At 43.3% G+C, this 19,045-nt stretch overlaps 1 protein-coding gene across 1 annotated transcript in view; it reads left to right on the top strand.

Moving 5' to 3' along the window:
* The window catches only part of TMEM132B (transmembrane protein 132B), a 222,238-nt gene that overhangs the window by 48,621 nt on the left and 154,572 nt on the right, over positions 1–19,045 (top strand). The window contains exon 2 of the mRNA XM_039561156.1: positions 14,991–15,870. Within this exon, the coding sequence (XP_039417090.1) occupies positions 14,991–15,870 (880 nt within the window). The remainder of the gene's footprint in view (positions 1–14,990; positions 15,871–19,045) is intronic.

The following is a 19,045-nucleotide window of genomic DNA, read 5'->3' as shown; positions in this document are numbered from 1 at the left end:
AGTGAAATTCCACAGCTTCATGGACTGTTAATTCTTTATTAGGTTTTCCTAAGACCGAGATAAAAGACATTTTATCTTTTTTAAGGTTTGCATTAACATGACATTGAGTTTTATAGATACATTGATCTTCATTTGGCTAATCGAGAAAGGGTAATAGAACTGTGTGTTAAATGCCAGAGCAAAGATAACTCTGTAACACTTCAAATGTTTGTGTTATTTTTATTTATTAAGTTTTCTTCAGATACAGAACTGTGGTCAGTGTCAAGCTGTAAAACTTCTCTCACGGTATATTTTTATGGGCTGTCCTGTCTGATTTTCTTTTTTCTTTTTTTTTAGCTGCCTTTGCTTTCGAGTTAATTTGGCAGTGAAGTTGATGTGTCTTCACTAAAAACTAACAGAGAGAATTGACAGGAATTAAAAAATACTGTTGTGTCTGATGGATTCTTGCCTCTCTTGGCTGAGAGTGTTCTTTTTACAGTATATTTCAGTCTGAGATGGAGCAGTGAAGTGTGTCTTTGGATACAGAAAAAAGACCTGAATCTCACTGATGTCAATAGATTTTTTCCTGCTGCTGCCCACGAACAAAGATTAAGGTCTGCAATTTTCCAGAAAAATGTTCCAGGCCATGGACATGGCTGGGACGAGGAAAGGTGGCACATGGAGCATGTGGGAGGATAAAGACAATTCTTTATCCCCTTCCCCTAACAGTGAAATCTGGGCTTGGTGGAAGCTGGAGAGACTTTGGAATCCAGTCAGGGGTTTCTCTCTGCTCTCTTTTGGGTCAGCAGCCCTTGGTAATTGTCACTGCCTTGCTTTTCTCGGGAGGCTGCGTCTTCTCCCGGGGTTTAATTGTGCCTGTCTCCAGAGAAACAAATCCCTCACACCAGACCCACGGTGTGCGTTTAATAAGGAAGTCTCTATGGATAAAACTTTATTAACAGCTGTCATTATTAATGAAGATTGTGCAGTGGTCGGTGTACTAGCTCTGTGGTGAAGGCATGTGAGAGGGAAACAAAATGAAAAATTATTTTTGCCTTCTCTGTGTTGAAATTGTACATCCTCCATCAGTTCTGTGCGAGCATAAGGGAGGGCCAGAGGAAAGGATTGGATTGTTGTGGTTCTCTGCAGCTGGAGAGAGCTCAGCCCCAGCTTGGGTGCTTGTTCCCAGCCTCATCACATCTCGAGGCACCTTGACAAATAGGGAATGAGTGAAGCACCAAACCAAATCCCCAGAGCAGCGCTGTGCTGATCACATTCTCTGCTTGTCAGCTCTGAGGGGGGAATCTTCCTCTGCTGCTGTTGAAAGGCCTGCGAGGACTTCACTGACAGTGAAAGGGCACAGGTTGGTTGGCTTCAGAGATGGTCCCCTTCATTTCCAGGGTTTATTCGATCCTTTCCTTGCCAACCACTCTTGCCAAGCCAAAGCATCAGAGCAGCTCAGATCTTACATCTCATCCTCAGCTCCCAGTCTCGCAGCCTCTAGCAAATGCTTATTTTAGCACCAGCTGGCTCTGATCCCTTTGAACTCTCTGATATGAGATTAAATGTTAATTTATTACGTATCATTATAGGATTATATGTTATCTCTAGGATAATGGAATCCAAATGTTAGAATAGCATGTTTGAGATTTAGTGCTTGTACACATTTCCCTCCACTCAGGAAACAAGAATAGCTAAAGGCAGGAGATTGAACAAGAGGTGAATTAATCTGTCTGATCACAGCTAGCTGAGAGCTCAGGCTTTGGAAGAGCAAAACCAGAGGTTCGTAATCTTTTTGCAGAAGCAGAGGAGAAGTTGACGGAATTTTCTAAAAAATAAGTAAGTATGAAGAAATTGTTATCTGCTTTGGCTGTTCCATGGGCAAAATCCCATGGATAAATTATGCAGTGTGAATTATGTGCTTGGCTCTACATAGAAATGCCAGACAAAGCAGAGTGCTGAAGTGACCTGGATGCTGAATTTCTGCAGAATTTTATTCTCTAGGCTGTGGCTTGGTGAGCAGTACTGGATGTAATAAGATATGACTTGAACTTGAATTGACTCAAGCTTGAACTGCACTTGTGATTTTTCCACACAGAGGTTTATAGGTGATGCCACGAAGCAGAAGGTGAACACGGCTCTTTTGCTGTCCCTGTCGCTGCCCATGATGGCATTTTCAAATAGGCAGATGCTGAGCTGTGATGAGCTGCATCCTCAGCACACCCAAATGCTGTGCCCAGGCATGTTGGGCTGTGATAGTGATGTCCTGTGACTCTTATTCAATTTTATAATTCCCCTGTCATTGAGAAAAGAATTAGATCCAGTTTTTTGCCTTCCCAGGCAATCTCAAATCTGATCTAATTTACTCCTCTTGACTCTTGGAGGGTTTGAAAATGCTGTCAGCTAATGCTCATTATCTTTTATTGCATTAATACACTGACACAAGTGAACCACACAGCAAGTATGACCTCATACAAATTTTGGGTTTGCTCAAGAGTTTTTATTCTTTGCCTGTAAGTTAGTAATTGTCTGTGAGCAAGGTAACTGTATTTGGTGCCTCACAGCATGAAAGTCATAATAAGGTTTCACTCTCTTTACACACAAATATTTTGACAAGATCTCCTTGAACTGCCTCCTCCGGAGCTATTGGGAATTTTCACTGTGCTTAGAAAATCAAACTCCAAATTGCGAATCGGCAACAGAAAGAGAAACAAACACCCAAGAAGTCCTGGGTGAGGCTGCAGGCTCCTTCTGCTCTCCCCGAGAGGAGCCGTTCTCCACGTGTGAATGACAAGCTGCAGCCTTTGATTGCTGTAGTAAGAGAAGAGTGGTACCGGGGGAGGGTTATTTTGTCCTTTCTGACAGCATCTACCATAAATTTGTAAAATATGTCAAATGTGTATTCATAAAGTAAAATAATGCATTCAAGCATGAGAAATTATTCTTTGTTCTGGTACTGGGATGTGCTTGAGCAGGACTGTTTCAATAAGCAGGGGAGCAGGTCAGCAATCACACTTGGAATGCAAAGCTCTCTCACTCCGTAACAAATTAACGGAGTTGCTCGCGGCTGTTGTCATTCCAAAAATAAAATGTTGAATTAAGTAAAGAAATCTGAGACAAAACAGAAACTTTTGTTCTGGATATTTTGGGCAGCGGAAAAAGAAACCAGGCTGTCATTAGAAAGGAAGGATTCGTGTTTTCATGTGCTGTTCCTTGAGAGGCAGACATGAATTGATAACTCAGTGATGTCTGGACTGCAGAATCAGGCCCGTGTGGTTGCTCCTGTGGGAGTCAGAGAGCGTATATTGCTCTGGGAGTCTGCTTAGTGTAGTATTGGTCGCTGGTGAGGGCAATGCAAAGTGCAGGTTGAAGCCTGGGTTCAGAGAAAAAAGGCCCAGGTATCTCTGAACTAATAATGGGGATTCTGTAAAGCTGTGCAGCTTTATTTTGAAGCAGCTAAAAGGCTGCATGACCTCACAGGTCTCTGTCCTGGAACTTTGTAGCTTGTGCTTAAATTCCCCAGTGGGAAAACTCCCTAACACAGGGAGGCTGCACACACTTGAAATGACATCTGTGCGTGTGCATTTGCAGGATGGGGACACAGACCTTGCTGGAAGCAACCGCCTGCACCTCTGGAGTTCAGCTGGGAGACCTAAGTGAAAGCTGACTTCTTTCCACAGCCCTAAACACTGCAAAGGTTTAGCCAGGAATTTACTGTCTACACTGCTAGCGGTCCCCAAAACCAGCATGGGTAGTCAGGGTCACCAACCTGCTCCCAGTGCTCAGGCAGAGCTGGGGGGCTGCTGCTCCACCTGGATTTTGCTGTGGGTGTCTCTGTTCTGTTTTATCTCAGTCCCCAGCAGGGCCATGCATGGCATAGACTCTCCTGGGATTACAGTCACAGTGGGATATGGATGTGTGCTGGTGAGACAGAGGATTTTCTGTGCATTCAAGACATATCTGTGTTCTTAATGACTTTACAGGGGGTTTATTGTAAGCTGCTTTTGTGGTTTCACGTGGCTCTTTGGGCCCATCAGTTCAGAGCTCGTTTCCTCCAAGAGCTTTGAAACAACAGGATGGAGAATCCAGTGAAAGCCCATTGTTCTGGAGAAAGGCTTTGGACCAACCTTCCTGCTTTCTGACAGTGCCTCTGGAGAATCAACATTTTAATATCCTGTAATTTTCAGCTTATGCAAGGAATTTTCCAATATCTCCAAAGAGAGATGCTTACATGGGGAGAATCAGAAGTGCTCTAAAATGATGTGCTTGTGTAACCTGTGGATGCAGGAGTGTAGAAGGTCTGTAGTATGTAGAACATCAAGTTCCTTTGTTTGCCCACAAACAGCAGCAGAAACTAAAAGGAACTAATTTTGGGTTTAGGTGTAATGCTCAAGGCCACTGAATACAGTCAGAAGCTGGGGTTTGTAAAGAGAAGCACAGCCAAAATCTGGGTCCTTCAGGAGCTGAGGGGGAGGGATCAGCCCAAACCAGGGGAGAAATTATTGCTTAGAGGAAAAATGGAAAATGCTGAAGCAGATTTAGGGAAGGATCCTTTTGAAATAACATTTGCTCCTTAAAATGGGACTGCAAGAAATGCATTCAGCACTGTGTTTCTCTGCATTATTTTAAAGCTGAACTCAATCTGAGAGTAATGGCAACCTGCCTCGGTGGTTTGGGAGCAAGACAGGCTTCCTGAAAATTTGGGAAGAGGAGCTGAGAGGGACTTCCTAGCTCCTGGAAGGCACCTGTGCCGTGGTGTTGTGGGGTGCTGTTTATGCCAGTGCCCCTTGCTGCCTGCCCATCCATTTGGGGTGCCATTTGCTGGGGGGGAGGGCATTTACCCCAGTCCTTTCCTGCTCTGCCAGGGAGGAACTTTGTGAGCAATGGGGACGCACTTTGCTGTCCAACAGTAGCTGCTTAGATCAATATCTGCAGCCAGAGAGTGATTTTAATAAAAGGACTCTCTCTCAGCTTTCCTATCTCCATGACAGATGGACCCCAGCTAACATAAATCCTGCCCTTTCTCCTGTCAGTCTCTTGGCTTTGTGTGACGTGTAGATGTTTTGACACTGAATACAAATATTTCACAGTTGGCTAATGGTTTAGAGCATATATTTAAAAGATTTACTTTTGCAATCACCTGGTGCCTTTAGTGAATGTGTTTGCCTTGTAAAGCTTCTCTGTTATTTGAAGAATATATCCACACACTCCCATACATGTATTCATCTTCTGTTGTTTATGAAATATCACTGAGGGAAAATGAGTTTTGCTTCGGATAATGGTAGGGAGCCCTCTCCTAACCTTCTTTTTAGCAATGAGAACCTCCAGTGGCCATGACAAACCTTATTTATCAGGTGCCAGTGATGCCTTTTCCTGGTCTTAAAATCAAGAGTCATACACGGTTAGAAGGGGAAAAGGGATTTTACCTTGGTATTTATTTTAAGGATCCTTAGGTGTACACGTCCAGGTCATATGCACCGAGATGCAGCCCCCCGAGTCTATCTCTGTGTCCCTCTCTCTGTGTCTCTGTGTCTCCCCCCCCCCAACATTAGGTATAACATTCTAGGTGTTACTAATTAGCAGATCTATCAAAGATTCCCCAATGAGAGGCTCAAGTGAGCCCCCCTCCCCAAGGAACCTTCCCCTGGATGGTTCTATCTCAGTTTACAGAATGTGTTCTGGAGAGGACCTTGGGGTCTGGGGCACACTGATCCCTGGCTACAAAGCTTCTAAAATGTTGAGTCTCTTAGCTTGACAAACAAGTCCAAGAATGTAGGTAAAAAGCACCAGGAACACAGAAGTTGTAAAAGGGTGTAACAGGGGTATAAAAGAAAAGGCAAAAATCTTCATGGCATCACCAGGAGGGATGCACTGGGGTTATCAGTGCTGGCAGCTGCTTTAGCAGTTGTTTCTCCTCTCCAGGTAACCAGAACAAAACCTCTCCATGGTTAATCAGGTGTTTTTTAAACTTCAGTTTAACTTGCAATAGTAGCTCTGTCCTTCAGTTCTTTCAGCTGATGAATTTGTGACCTTTAGCCACTGTACTAATGCCTCTAATTGTAAGTGGCAGGACAATTTCCCTGTTGCTGTTGTATAAGAGACACAGAGAAACTTGCCAAGAGCAGCCTTTGACTTTTAACCACGGTATTAACAAGCCTGGTCGAAACTAAAATGGCAAGTTAGGCCAATGATCAGCCCAGCAGGGCAAGCTGAGCCGTTGCAACAGCCACAGTAAATGAGAAAACTGATGGGGGATGTCCTTTCTTGGGCACCCTCCCTGCTCTGAGGTGGGGGCAGCCAAAGCAGCTTTGTCGGTGTCTGCACTGAGGTGGCCTTGGCTGTGCTGATGTGATGTGGGGAGAAACTCCCTTCCACGACTCAGGGAATTGGTCTGGGCAGGGAAACGTTAGTTCTGCAAACACCTACATTGCCTCTGTCAGAGGAGGCAGGAGCTGGACAAACCCCGTGACTGTCTCCCAGTTCCGCTTGGCTTTTGGAGAGGGAATGTTCACTGTGTCCCCCTGCTCTCTCCATGCTCACAATTTTCCTCTATAGACTCACCCTCAGTCTTTGTTCTGTGTCCTTCATCCATTGAAATGATCCTCTTCTCCTTAATGGAAAGAATATTTTACACCCAGGAGATTTGGGCAAGAACTCCCTTTCCCTGTGAGGCCATGAACACTTGGCTTAGGAATACCATTATCCTGTGGGTTGTACAGTCTGTGGATGGGACCTCACTGTGCCTCTGTCCAATATACAGGCAATACTACAGGGGTATGTGTTACCCAACTTCTAGATTTTCCTATCAGACATGTTTGAATAAATAGTTTGAACAACAAAGATTTTGGCCAGAAATGAGAGTGAGGCGGAGATGAGTAAATAAAACATGGGATGACATAAAGATTTTATGGGGTCTTGGCATGGGCACATTACTCACAGCTGGTGAAACCATCCCCCTATATTTCAGGAAAAGCTATTTTAGGGATGTTTAAAGAGTTTTTAAATTTTTTTTATTGCGACTGTTTTCTCTATTACTCCAGTCCATAAAACCAGGTGCCTTGGTTATCATGTTTCCCACTGTACGGGGTTCAGAGGGAGCAATAAAAGCCTCTAAAACTTACCTGAAATGCCCTTCCTTACACATGCCACAGGTTCAATGTTCTGTATCTCAGGTCCTTCCAGGCCTTAACATGATGGTAGCCTGTGGAGCAAAGGGGATCTCTCTCCACCCTGATAGAATAAAATTTCCACTTTGTAACTATCGAGGTGCTGGATGTTTGGATTAGGAGCTGTGACAAGTTTAACTATAGCAGGCAGTGTTAATTTTTCAGGAGGAATTTGCTCTCCTTAGGTTTGGACAACATAATTTTGAGTAATTTCATATTTGGGCAGGAATTGTTCTCAAAAAGAAATAATGGTGCTGGGGTGGCAGATGGGTGTCCTGTCTAGGAAAGCTGAACCCTCCTGAGAGGTGAATTTAAGGTGTTAGAGTGGAGTGGCGCATTACACACATACTTACATTTCATTCTAGTATTTTTTTTTTTTTTACATTTCAGACTGTTGTCACCTTTAAGGTAAAAGCACTCCATTCCTTGGAAATAAATGTACCAATTGGAGAACAATTCTGCTGTAAAGATAATGCTTCAGCTGCAGCTTTATACCTGATAAAATCTTCTTATCCAGGCAAATCTGAGGTCTGCATGGGCTCTCATGAAATTCCGAGGAGGTGGCACAGGAGCTTTACTGCTTGGGCTGCACGCTGCTCCCTGCTTCGGATAAATACAGGGTCCATTCTGATGAACAGGCTGGGCCTCCTCCTTCCCAGTAATAACGCTGTTAACAATCCTCTTCCCAGAGAACACAAATAATGAGGTACTGGCTTAACAAGGCAGTTCCTCAACCCTTTATTAGCAGAGCCTCGTTTCCTCGAAAAAGGATAAGCCTCTAATCTGCTGGGTATAGTGCTGCTGTAAGGGTTTTTATTTTCAACTAAGTGAAAAGCCAGGGTAAACTTTGCATGTTTGTTTGATGCATTTACTTCACCCTATTTTGTTTGCTTCAATGTCCTTGTTTAATGTTGTGGCACCTTGTTTTGCAGTTGCTTTTGGGATCACCTGTGACGTGTTGCAGGTGAGGGAAAGCAAATTAAGAGTGACTGTACCAGGTCAGGGCACAGACCCATCTGGCCCAGCAGCCCCTTCCCAACAGCACCCAAAAGCAGATGCTTGGTAGGAAAGAGCAAAATCCAGCAATCACAGACAGTGCTTCCCCTAAAAGTGCTCTCAGCAGCCTGGGGCGGAGCTCCTGCCTTTGCCTGACGCCGATTTAGGGAGCACAGGGAGCGATGTTCCCTCTGGAGTCCGACGCTTTGTGTTGTCCTTGCCAGGCTAATGGCAATTTTGAGCCGTTTTGTTTTTCTCCAGTTTTCCAAACTTTTGCTGATAGAGAACCCTGAATTAATCTTCAGGCCTTTTGGGTATTGGATTACACTCTGCCCCAGTCCTTTCTGTGACAGCAGTGCTGGAACTGGCATGGGATGCTAATCCTTCTGTACCTTTTCACTCAGTCGTAGAGGAAAATGCATGAAAGCAAATTGCTAGTCCAAGCTAAATTTAGATTTATTCAGTTGGAGTTAATTATAATCTTTATTTAGTCCCAAGCGATGCCTTCTTATCATACACTTATTATAGCTGAGAAAATTAATTTTTATTCTACCATAAAGGTGAATGTAATAATCTGGGTTCAGGGAAGGGATTACTTTAATAAGATTTATAGGCAGCCTTTCAGACATCAGGGTTTTATTACTATCTGTAGGTGGCCTTGCTGCACATATGTCTTTCAGTATGGGTGACTGTGCAAAATGCAGGCAAGCTAAAAACTCTAATAAGCACCAGCTCAGAAACTTCACCATCCAACTTAATCTGCTGGCAGTGGCAAGCAGGCAAAGCACTTGTCTTGCTTTGGAACACAATAATACAATTTATGACTGAATGTGTGGCCTGATCAGGGGTTTCATTCATATGCATGGTTTAATTTTGCACTTAAAAACGTATTTTAGTAGGCAAAAGATTTATGAGGCTAGAGATGTTGCTTTAAAGCTTTTTTGGAAGCAGAGTGCTCAGTAAACAGAGGCATGTGGTTTCTCTGTTACTCCAGTCCATAAAACCAGGTGCCTTAGTTATGTTTCACGCTCTACAGGGTTCAGAGGGAGCAATAAAAGCCTCTAAAACTTTTGGTTGGAGAAGCTTTAGTGAAGAGGGAGCCAACAGCTCAGATGTGGCAGGACTGCTCTGCCCATGGACCCCTGAACCTGCCACACACGTGTCTGCACTGGCCACCTTCGGCGCCCGAGCTCCTGGGTGGAAATGGGCTCCTCCCAAGGCTGATCTCTCACCCTGTAGGTATCAGTGTCTGGGAGAGGATGAACGAATTCCGGACATACCCTGATTTCCTGAAAGGGAGGCTGGAGTGTGGCTGGGCTTTGACACCCTTCTGGAATGAGATGGGCTGACTCCTGCGGAGGGTGGCCAGAATGTGCAGCTGCAGAGGAGTCTGGGCAACGGAAGTTTGACTCAGGCATTTGGAGATAAGGATGTGAGACATTGTCCCAAGCCAACAAAAGTTAATTAACCTCTCTTCAGTTTTAGATGTTTGGATTAAGTTGAATTTTTTTTTTTTTTTTTTTTTTTTGAATTGCATCCTTTTTCTTGTCTTTTCAAACCAGCTGCTGGACCAGCAATGTTTTGCAAAGCAAATCTCTGTCTCCACAAATGTGTAATCAAGATTGAATGTAAGGACTGTGAATTGGCTGTGAGTCCTACATCAAGTTCTATCCTTACATCAAATTAGGGTAAGAAGAAGAGAGAATGAGAAGAGCTTTAAGGGATTTTATCATCTTTTCTCACACTATTATTTTTTATATCTTGACAGCTTCTGGTCTGATTTTAATATTAAAAATGTACTGGGAGCTCTTCTTAACTCTTTCTTGCAGTATCGTTTGTATTTTCAAATTATTCTTACTATTATTACAGCTGAAAACACTAATTGTCATTATGGCTCTTTTTCTGTGCCAGTGTGGTTCACTGGATAATGATGTCAAGCACTAAAGGAGTAAGGCTTGTTTGTGAGTGGAAGGTGATGGAATTTTTCCTAGTTTAGTTGGGTGATGGAAATTTACCCCTCAGGGGGACCATGGAGGGTTCTTCTCATTTTCCTTATGAATGAAAAACTGAGGAGATGAGTCACAGGATGGGCTCTGAATGTGGGAAGTAAACAGTGACATCTTCCTTTCCTGGGTGTTTCATTCAATTTTGGGTGAGTCAGGGAGAGCACGAGGCGGGTGTTCATCCAGGCTCCCTAAATCCTCGCACAACCCAGACTTAGCCTACTCATAGTGCTCAAATGATGTCTAAACTTGTAGTAGACTTCCACAGTGTAATCGTCCTCCTCCTTTTCCTCCTGCCAGGCTTAGGAGTCAGAGTTTTCCCAGCTCTAGCCAGGCCAAACCACCTTGAACAACCTCTCATGCCTGGGGTCTCTGAACAGCATCCCTTGGCTGTATGAGAGAAAGTGACCTACACAGCTGGTCCAGAATGAATTATTTTCCTATAGTTTATGAGTTCCAGAATAGCTTTCCTTGTGTAGACACCCTTTTCTGGGATACAGTGTGTTTTTATTCAAGGCTAATGCCTGCAATTCCAGAACAAAATCATTATTATGAATAGAGCCATTTTTATAGCGGAATAATGTACATGTGTAGTTTGTATCTTTATGGTGTTTCAGTGAGGGCTGGTGGGAGGGCCTGGTGATTTTTCTCCTGCACAGACAAGCCATTGATTGCCTCTATGAGTCATGGATAACATCATAGCACTTACTGGCACCACATTACTTGAAATTATTCCTCTTTTACAAAGAGGAGTGTCTGTATGATCTCGCTCTATAGTTCTGATGATGCTGCAGGAAAGATGAATTTTAACATTTTCACAGTTTTTCCACAGGTGCAGGATTGGCTTCTTGTTTGTTTTCAGAGAAAAAGGATATTGAAAGAGTTGCAATTTTAAACAGTTGTTGTTCCTTGCACCTCCAGCTTCAGAATTACTGATGGCTTGTGGAAGACTTGGCTCCTGTTAAGTAGTTCACTAAAGCAGAGAGAAGATTTAGATGTGAAATTTGGATTTATGCTCCATCAGGAGCTATTTTCCTTTCTAGTTACAAAATGCTGATTTTAAAAGACCTTCCTCTTACTACAACTTAAAATAGATTCATTGTTTTTAATTCTGATCTGCCACTGCCACCACTATCTTCCAGCAGGATACTTGTTTTATTTCTTATTAAAAAGTATGAAATCTAAGAACTGGAGCTTCAGTGAAATCTTGAGTTCCATGAATGGCGGATTTTTATTGCACAGTCTGACCTGCAGCTGTGGCTTTGCATCTGTTTTAGTCCTGTGCTGCTTTTTGTGGCGGCAGTCCAGGGTCAAGTGAGATTAAAACCAAAACTGGTGGATAATTTTATGGTTAGATAAAAAATTATCAAGAGAAGAGAAAAGAAGTTTCATTTGAGGCCTGAGCTGGGCAGGGTAAGAACCAGGAAGGGACATCTCTGATGCACAGCATTGCGTGCTCAGTTCTGTGCCTGGTGCCTCCTCTCTCTCTGCGCCTCAGAGACATCACAAGGGTGTTTTCTTTCCATCTGTACTCTCAGAGTTTGCAGGATGAGCTGGACTGTGAGGATACTGCCCAGCTCTGGAGGGAAGGATTTTAGGTATAAAATTGCAGTGATGAGGTTTTAAAAGTTGACCTGTTGCTTTAGGGGTCAGCAGTTGGCTGATCCAAGTAAGCATCTTAACAGGGGCAAAGCACCTGCAGAGAACCTGTTACAAGGGAAAAGTTTTTCAGAAATTCAAACTAAATATCTCAATTCACATCCAACAGTGTCTTATTTCCACGCATCTCTCCTAAACACCCCCAGTGTCCCAGCAGTCTGAGCAAACCCAGTGAGGAAGCACTGGGCTCTGGGGATGCTCATTTGGTCTCCATTTATTTTTCCTCAACTCTTGCTCTCTTTTGGTGCCTAATTAGAGCTAACTCACGGTCTGGTGTAATGTTCTGCCCTCTTTGATCTTGCTGGAGTGCTCCTTAAAGGAGCAGGTGATTTTTTCATCGCATTATTGCACACCAGAAAGCTCCAAATGTGTCTGGTTTCTGATTGTTGCTGTAAGGAGATTGATGCTGTGGTGCTGATGTGCTGAATTAAAAAGGTGGGGTGTTGGCCTGCCATCGTATGAAGTATTTCTTTTTAGATGTTCCTACAGCGTCATAAAATGCTACTAAATTCAGATATCATATTTTGTTGCAGGCTGGTTCTAGGACAAAGCCCAGCCCTGTCTAGTGATGTTTATGGCTTCCCATATAAGCCTTCAGACAAAATTTGTATCTCATTTTGTTTGAGTTACAGCAGGATGATATCCTAGTCCTCGTACCAGTTCTGAGCAGAGGCACTGAAAGTTGCCACTGTAACGAAATGGAGGAAAGGGGAAAACATACCTTTGAAACTTCCTGTAAATCACTGCTTGAGAGAGATAAAATATCTGCATAAAGTGTGTGTGGGAGTCCTTTAATGTAAACACAAGTGCCCCTAAGCCTTGTCTTGTTTCTGGTTTGGAACCGTGTCAGTGTTTAAATCTCCTCTGCAACCTGGGGTGCCTTGGGAGAAGGAGATTTTAGCTCTTGCTCCAGAAATCAGAGGGTACTCTTGCTGCTCTGGGTCCTTGCTTATCTGCTTGACTGCTTATCTGTATGGCTGCAAAATTTTTATGATAAATGCAGCTTCTCAAAAGTATTGCTTTCAAATGTAGTTCAGTTTATTTACAGTTAATCCAGAAAGGGGCTTGTCTGCGTTTGAATTTTTAGCAAAGAAAAGATACCCTTCCTTCCCTCTCTGCCTCAGCTTTCCAAGAGCAAAGTTCTCTTTTGGGACCTGAGTTGGGCAGCTGCAGTATGGCAGAACATGTCAAAGTGCCCTATAAATAAACCACAGAGCAGAAATGGGGCTGCTAAAACATCCCTTGGTGACTTTCTGCCTGGGGAGGGAGAGCACCTGCTGCTCATCATCCACATCTGGATGAAAGATGGGGAGGGGAAAAGGACCAAGGTCAATTTTCGTGAGCAGAAAATTGGTTGTCCCATGAGTGATGCCACTGCCAGCTGGCCCAGGTCAGGGCTCACAGGGGGAAGGGAGGAGGAGGTTTCTCATCATCTGGGTTTCTGCATTTCACTGTGGGCTGTGCTGGTGTTTTCCAGAGAGGGGCTGATGTCTATGCATGAGAGCAAGGCAGGGGACATCCAGGTGGGGCTGCATTTGCATTTGCTGTAGAGCTGAGAGGAAACCCTGATCTGATCCCCACGTGCAGTGGCGAGAGAAGAGATTGTTGGTAGAGTGTTTCCTGCTGGGATTTTTTTTTGGCTGCTTTTGTATATTTTTGCATGTTTACTTATTCCCACAAAGAATATTCCAATGGCTGAAAAAAACCCTTGTGAAACAAATAAGCATACAGCAAAAGTAAAGGCAAAAGTATTGTGGTGAAATGAGAGGCATTTAAACAAGTGTAGATAATATCAAACTCTTGACAAATAAATGGCCAGAATTTCAAGTGCGAACAAGAGTGGGGCAAAGTCAAATGGATGGGATTTGCCCTAGAATCTGTCTTTGATAAATGTAGGCTTTAAAAATACACAACCTGAAAAAAATAGCTTAAATATTAGAGCTTTTATCTCTGCTAAATTATGGCTGCAAGTATCTGAGTCATCTGGCTTGAACAGGTGTAATTGTTTGTGCGTTGTGTATCTGCTGTGCCCAGCCCTGACAAACAGTGAAATCACCACTCAGCTGGGCGAGAGACAACAAGAGCTTTGACCTTAGGCTCTGTCACTGTGCCTTTGTTATCTCTGTGCATTATGGAACTGCTGCATTTTAATTCATTGGGTTTCTGTTTGTTTCCTCTGAGACAGTCCCAGGAGCTTGGATTCACCAGCTTTCTGTTGGAGCATAGGAATTGATAGTTTGAAAGAGCCACTGTTTCTGGTAGAATCACAGCCCAGATTGAATATATCTCACTATTAATTAGAGATCAGCCCAAACCAAAGATGTCTATTTGATCCCTCCCTCCCTCTGGAATCTTTTCTTTCCTGGGAAAAATTGCTCAGCGCTGGCTGGAGGATTGACCATTGTGTTGTAGAGAAACTTCCGTGGTTTCCAAATGTGTTTTATTCTCCTCAGGAATTAAACTGAAAAATCTTTCTGAGTGCCTGAGAATCTTCTGTGTGTAAAGGATTTCTCCTTCTCTCAGGTTCACTCTTGCCTCTAAATCCATCCCACTGAGAGCCCTATCAAACCCCATATATTTTAGTGTGAAAAGTTGTGGTTTCAAGAACACAAAACTTTTATCAGGTTCTTACTAACTTCTAAGCTGCTGACCTGGCAGAATGGATTGGGAGTGATGCAGATGTTCACCCCCCCATTGCACTGTGTGTTAGTGATTGTTAGATTAAAGAAAATATTTGGTTTTTACTGCTTAAACTGTTCTGTTTTATTGCTACTAATATTCAAGAAGCCAGTCTCTTAGGCATAGTGAAACATGGGTGAGAAGAAGCTGAAAGCTTCATCTGATGATTAAAAAAAAAAAAAAGACTGCCAGTAAAAAGTTTTGGAACTTAATTTGGGATCTGGCCAATCAATCCCCTCTTTGTGGTATCCAGTGCTTGATTAATGGCTTTCAGGTAGATATTGGGTTGGGGAAGGTGGAAGGAGAGCTGTAAAGCTGATGCAATGGGATGTTTCCAGCCTGAGCTTTGAACCAAAACTGTAATTCCATGGCACCTGTGTCAGATTGTTCTGTGACTGTGGCCAGCAGTATTGATCTCCTGTAATACATAGCTTTTGTCAGAAACCGAGGGCCATGCTAAGCAAACATTTGAGTTGTCTTTCTGTTTCCTTTTCTCTTTGGCCTGCAGTGGTGGAGAGCCGAGGAGGGATCATGGACAGCATCCAGAGATTCTCAAACCTGCCAACGTATCTCCCTGCGAGCCCTCACATCTCCAATGCTGATATTTTCTTCTTCCTCAAAGAAGCCAACCAGGATATCATGAGGAACTCCAGTTTGCAGTCTAGGGTGGATTCATTCTTTATATACAAAGCCAAACAGCCACCTGTCCTAAATGCCACGTATGGACCCTTTTCTGTTGAACAACCTGTTCCCTTGGACCTCATGCTGACTTCTGCATCTTTTGGTTTCACAAATAAATTCACTTTTAATTGGAAATTAAAATCTCACATAATCAACAGCTCAATCTATTCCAACAAACCTAAAATACAAACCTTGTTCTATATTGCGGGGAAGGACTGGGATGACTACGATTCTGAGGAGATGCTGCCTTGTGTGAAGATGTTTGCTTTCCTGGAGTCTAGAGAAGTGGTGGCCAGCTGTAGATTGACAGGTCACCTAGGATTATGTGTTGTGGAGTTGGAATTGTCTCCCAGCTGGTTCAGCTCCCCTCCACCCCTGGTTTCAGAGGAAATAGCCTCCCTGGAAGGGATTACTGTGGAGCTCTTCTATAAGATTTATACAGTGGATGGGGAATGCTCTCCAGAGGATGCAAAATGGGAAAACAATATCCATGCAGGTGAAGATAATGAACACCAAGCTTTGTCAGCCATGGAGAGGATTGGTAGCATCGTTGTTTACCCAAATCAAGACAAATTAAAGCAGTCTTCGCTGAGGGTGGATGAAAATATCATTATTCACTTACCACTCAGCCCGGTCAGAGAGGGTGACATTGTGACCTTCCATGTTTTCCTGGCTGATTACTCACTAGCAGACCAATTTGTATTAAGGTAAGAGAATTTTAAAAGTGTTTTATGCAAAACAAATAGGGGCAAATCAATGCTGGGTGTAATATCTTTGGTTATATTCAGTGTTTTCCTGAGAGAACTTCTGCCTTTCCTCTTCAACAGGGGAAAACTATAAATAGTCTTGAATTATCTGTGTGGATGACACTTTTTGGAACATGGGCACTGATTCTAAAGTGTGAGCTATAAATGCTTGTTTGATTATTTCTTGTTTTAATTCTGTTTGCTTCTAGTCATAATTCTGCCTCTTAAATTCCGCCTCTGTAAGTCAGCCAGGGTAACTGCTGCAATGTGTTTTGCTAAAGAGTTTGCAGGTGGGTTTTCTGTTTCTTTGGTGAAACTTCCCCTGTTTTTATCGACTTTATTGTCATCTTTCCAAAGTGCATTGGATTCATCTTGCACAGGTCAAATGTGGTGAGGAACTCTTTTGTTGCGTTGTACAGAGAGGAGCTGAGAGGTGAGAAAATGAGCTGTGCCTCAGCTTGTGTAGGAATCCTTTGGCAGAGCTGGGATTTGGGGCCAAACTTTGTAAGTTGTCTTCAGTTTTCCTGTAAGATCTGCCCATCTTGCTTCTTCCAGCTTTCCACTGCTTGTTTCGTGGCCCATTTTTGTTCTAGGTTTGGAGACTCTCTGTTGACCTTTACTTGTGAATCTGCCTGTAATAGGAGAATTCAGGCATTTCTAACCACCCCGAGGGTTAGTGCTGCATATTTGTTACGTCCTTAGCTGTCAGACTCTGGGTTCAGAGCTGCATAGGGACCAAATTCAGAGAGAAATGTGAGCCAAACTGGGGGGAATAAAAGGGCCAAAAGGTAATTGGAAAGTGTCATCTGCTGTGAGGACGCGAGACTCATGGGAAAGAAGGAGCTGCAGCCCGTGCAAGGAAACCCCAGAGCAGATTCGTGCCTTACTTCTAACTTTTTCATCTGAGAACAGTGGGAGCAGAACATGACAGAACTGCACTTTGGGGACAGATGTTGAGAAAACAGACAGCAAACCTTATGCAGCACTTTCAAATCATTCAGCGTTTGTGAAATAGCACATGCATATTAATTGCTGCCTGAGTGGGGACAAGTGGCTCAGAGCGCAGTGCTGCTGATGGGGGGAAATGGGTGAGAAATATAATGGGGTTTGACCAAGCTTTAAAAGGTTTGGGTCAGGAAGGGTCTTCCTTTAAACACAACTTATTCATGCTTTTCCATGGATTTACTATTTTTAATTTGCTAAATATGGATTTGGCCAGCATCCACCGTCAGTAGATGGACCGGCCTCACGGAGAAGCTGAGTTTCAGCAGGCGTGTATTGATCTCAGTGTTAGAGCACAGAGATTATAGAATTTGCCTAAGGCTCTGCAAGGATTTAACATCAGCTCTTAATTCTCAGGTTTTTGTTCTCTTCCCCACACAGATAAAATTCCCAAGGTATTAGAGACAACCTAAGACGAGGAATTTCTAAAATGGCATTTACTTCCTAACAAGTGGTGCAAGGGTAGAGTTTTGATATTTCTGCTGGCCAGGAAATAATCAAAAACTTCTTGAAGAGACACTTTTGAAATTCTGTCTCTCAAAAGCAAAATAGGTCCTGGAATCACTGAGCAAGTGGCTAACCTGGGTTCTCAGGGAAGCAGAAAATGAAGGAGTAGGCAGCTTCCAGGCTGGGGAGCCCCAGGATGAGCCACAAGAGCCTGGCTACTGCTGAGACCTCACCTCGTCCCACAGCCCCTGGGACTTGCATGGCTCCAGCTGACGGGTGTTCTCCCAACATGTGGAACATCCATCTTGGTGCTCCTGAGCTGATGGGAAGGCAGTCAGGTTTCCACGGGGATTTCCTTCTCCAAAAAGTGTACGGAATCTGTTATCTCCAGGAAATGTTTCTGTTACAATAAGTCAGCATGCTTTATGTGCCCAGAAATATTTCCTTGCAAAGTTCACTATTGGCTCTTTGTAGTCTAGCCTGTCTGGGCTTTTATTTGGCTTTGCTTGCATTGTGCTTTTCATCAGAGAAACTGAAAGTATTTTTATTTAATGTTCACTTGAATGCTGAAAGTGAGAGACAAAATGCAATTCTGCTGGAGGTTCACCTGTCCTTCAGAAAGGAAAGAGCACCAGCAACTGTTGCTATGATTATTCTGAATGACATATGTTGGGTCCACAGAGAGATTTTCCAGCTGAAGTTTACATGGAAGGCAGGGAATGATGCTGGGGGAAATACAAGCACTAGAGTGCCTACATCTAATTTATGCAGTTTCCCTCACCAGCTTTCCCTGTTTTTCTGCTCAATGCTAATGTCTGTGAAAACCCAGAAGGTTCTTACATACATAGAATTTCTGTGTGTTACAGCCACAGAAAAATACATTGAAGTGAATGTTTGCCTTGGGAAATATATTTTTGCCTAATATAACTGATAGTTTTTAATCATATCTGTTGTAAGTGTAGCAGGGTCTGGCTCATATGAAAGGATAGATCAAAACCAAGTCATTCTCAGCACAGCATTTGATGCCAGCCTTGAGCTCTGACAGGATGCAAAAGAACAGATACACTCAATTTTATGCACCTCTTTACTATTTCATGCTGTGTTGCATAGTGTATTTTATTTTATGCTGGATTTTTTCCTAGCAGAACTGACTTCAATTCTCATATGGGAGTTGATTCTTTTTTGTTTTGGTGAAATCTGTGATTCTTAAGCAAGCTTGGAAACTGAAAAGCAGTTGGAAGCAGTTCCTTGATTCAGCAATGTGCTGTGTTGAAAGATACCCACTTGTTAGATGCCCGTCCTCCCAGTAATGTCACTGACAGGGTGACACTGCAGCTTGTTTGTGAAGCTCCAGCTATCACTTCCAGTCCCTTCCATCAGTCCAAACTGGTTTTGCTTGGCTTGAGCTAAGTCTTGGTTGTTTGTTTTTGTTCAATAACTCGAGTTTCAGGTGGAGCTGGAGCTCTAGTGGTGCTGTGGTCTGGGGAATTTCTTTTCATACTGGAATCCAGCCAGCATGGCTTGGTGTCAGTGAGGGACCCAGGTATGTCAAGGGGCAGAATTTGGGGACTAAAGTGTGTATTGAGTGCCTTTGCTGAGCCTGCCACTCGTATTGCTGCTGGCTTTGTTGACAGATGATCTATGCATGTGTGCGACGAAATTCTTATGACACTGGAGATTAATTTGT

The sequence above is a fragment of the Corvus cornix genome, chromosome 15, assembly GCF_000738735.6.
Source record: "Corvus cornix cornix isolate S_Up_H32 chromosome 15, ASM73873v5, whole genome shotgun sequence".
Taxonomy (NCBI): Eukaryota; Metazoa; Chordata; class Aves; order Passeriformes; family Corvidae; genus Corvus; species Corvus cornix.
This window is presented reverse-complemented; position numbering and strand designations above follow the sequence as displayed.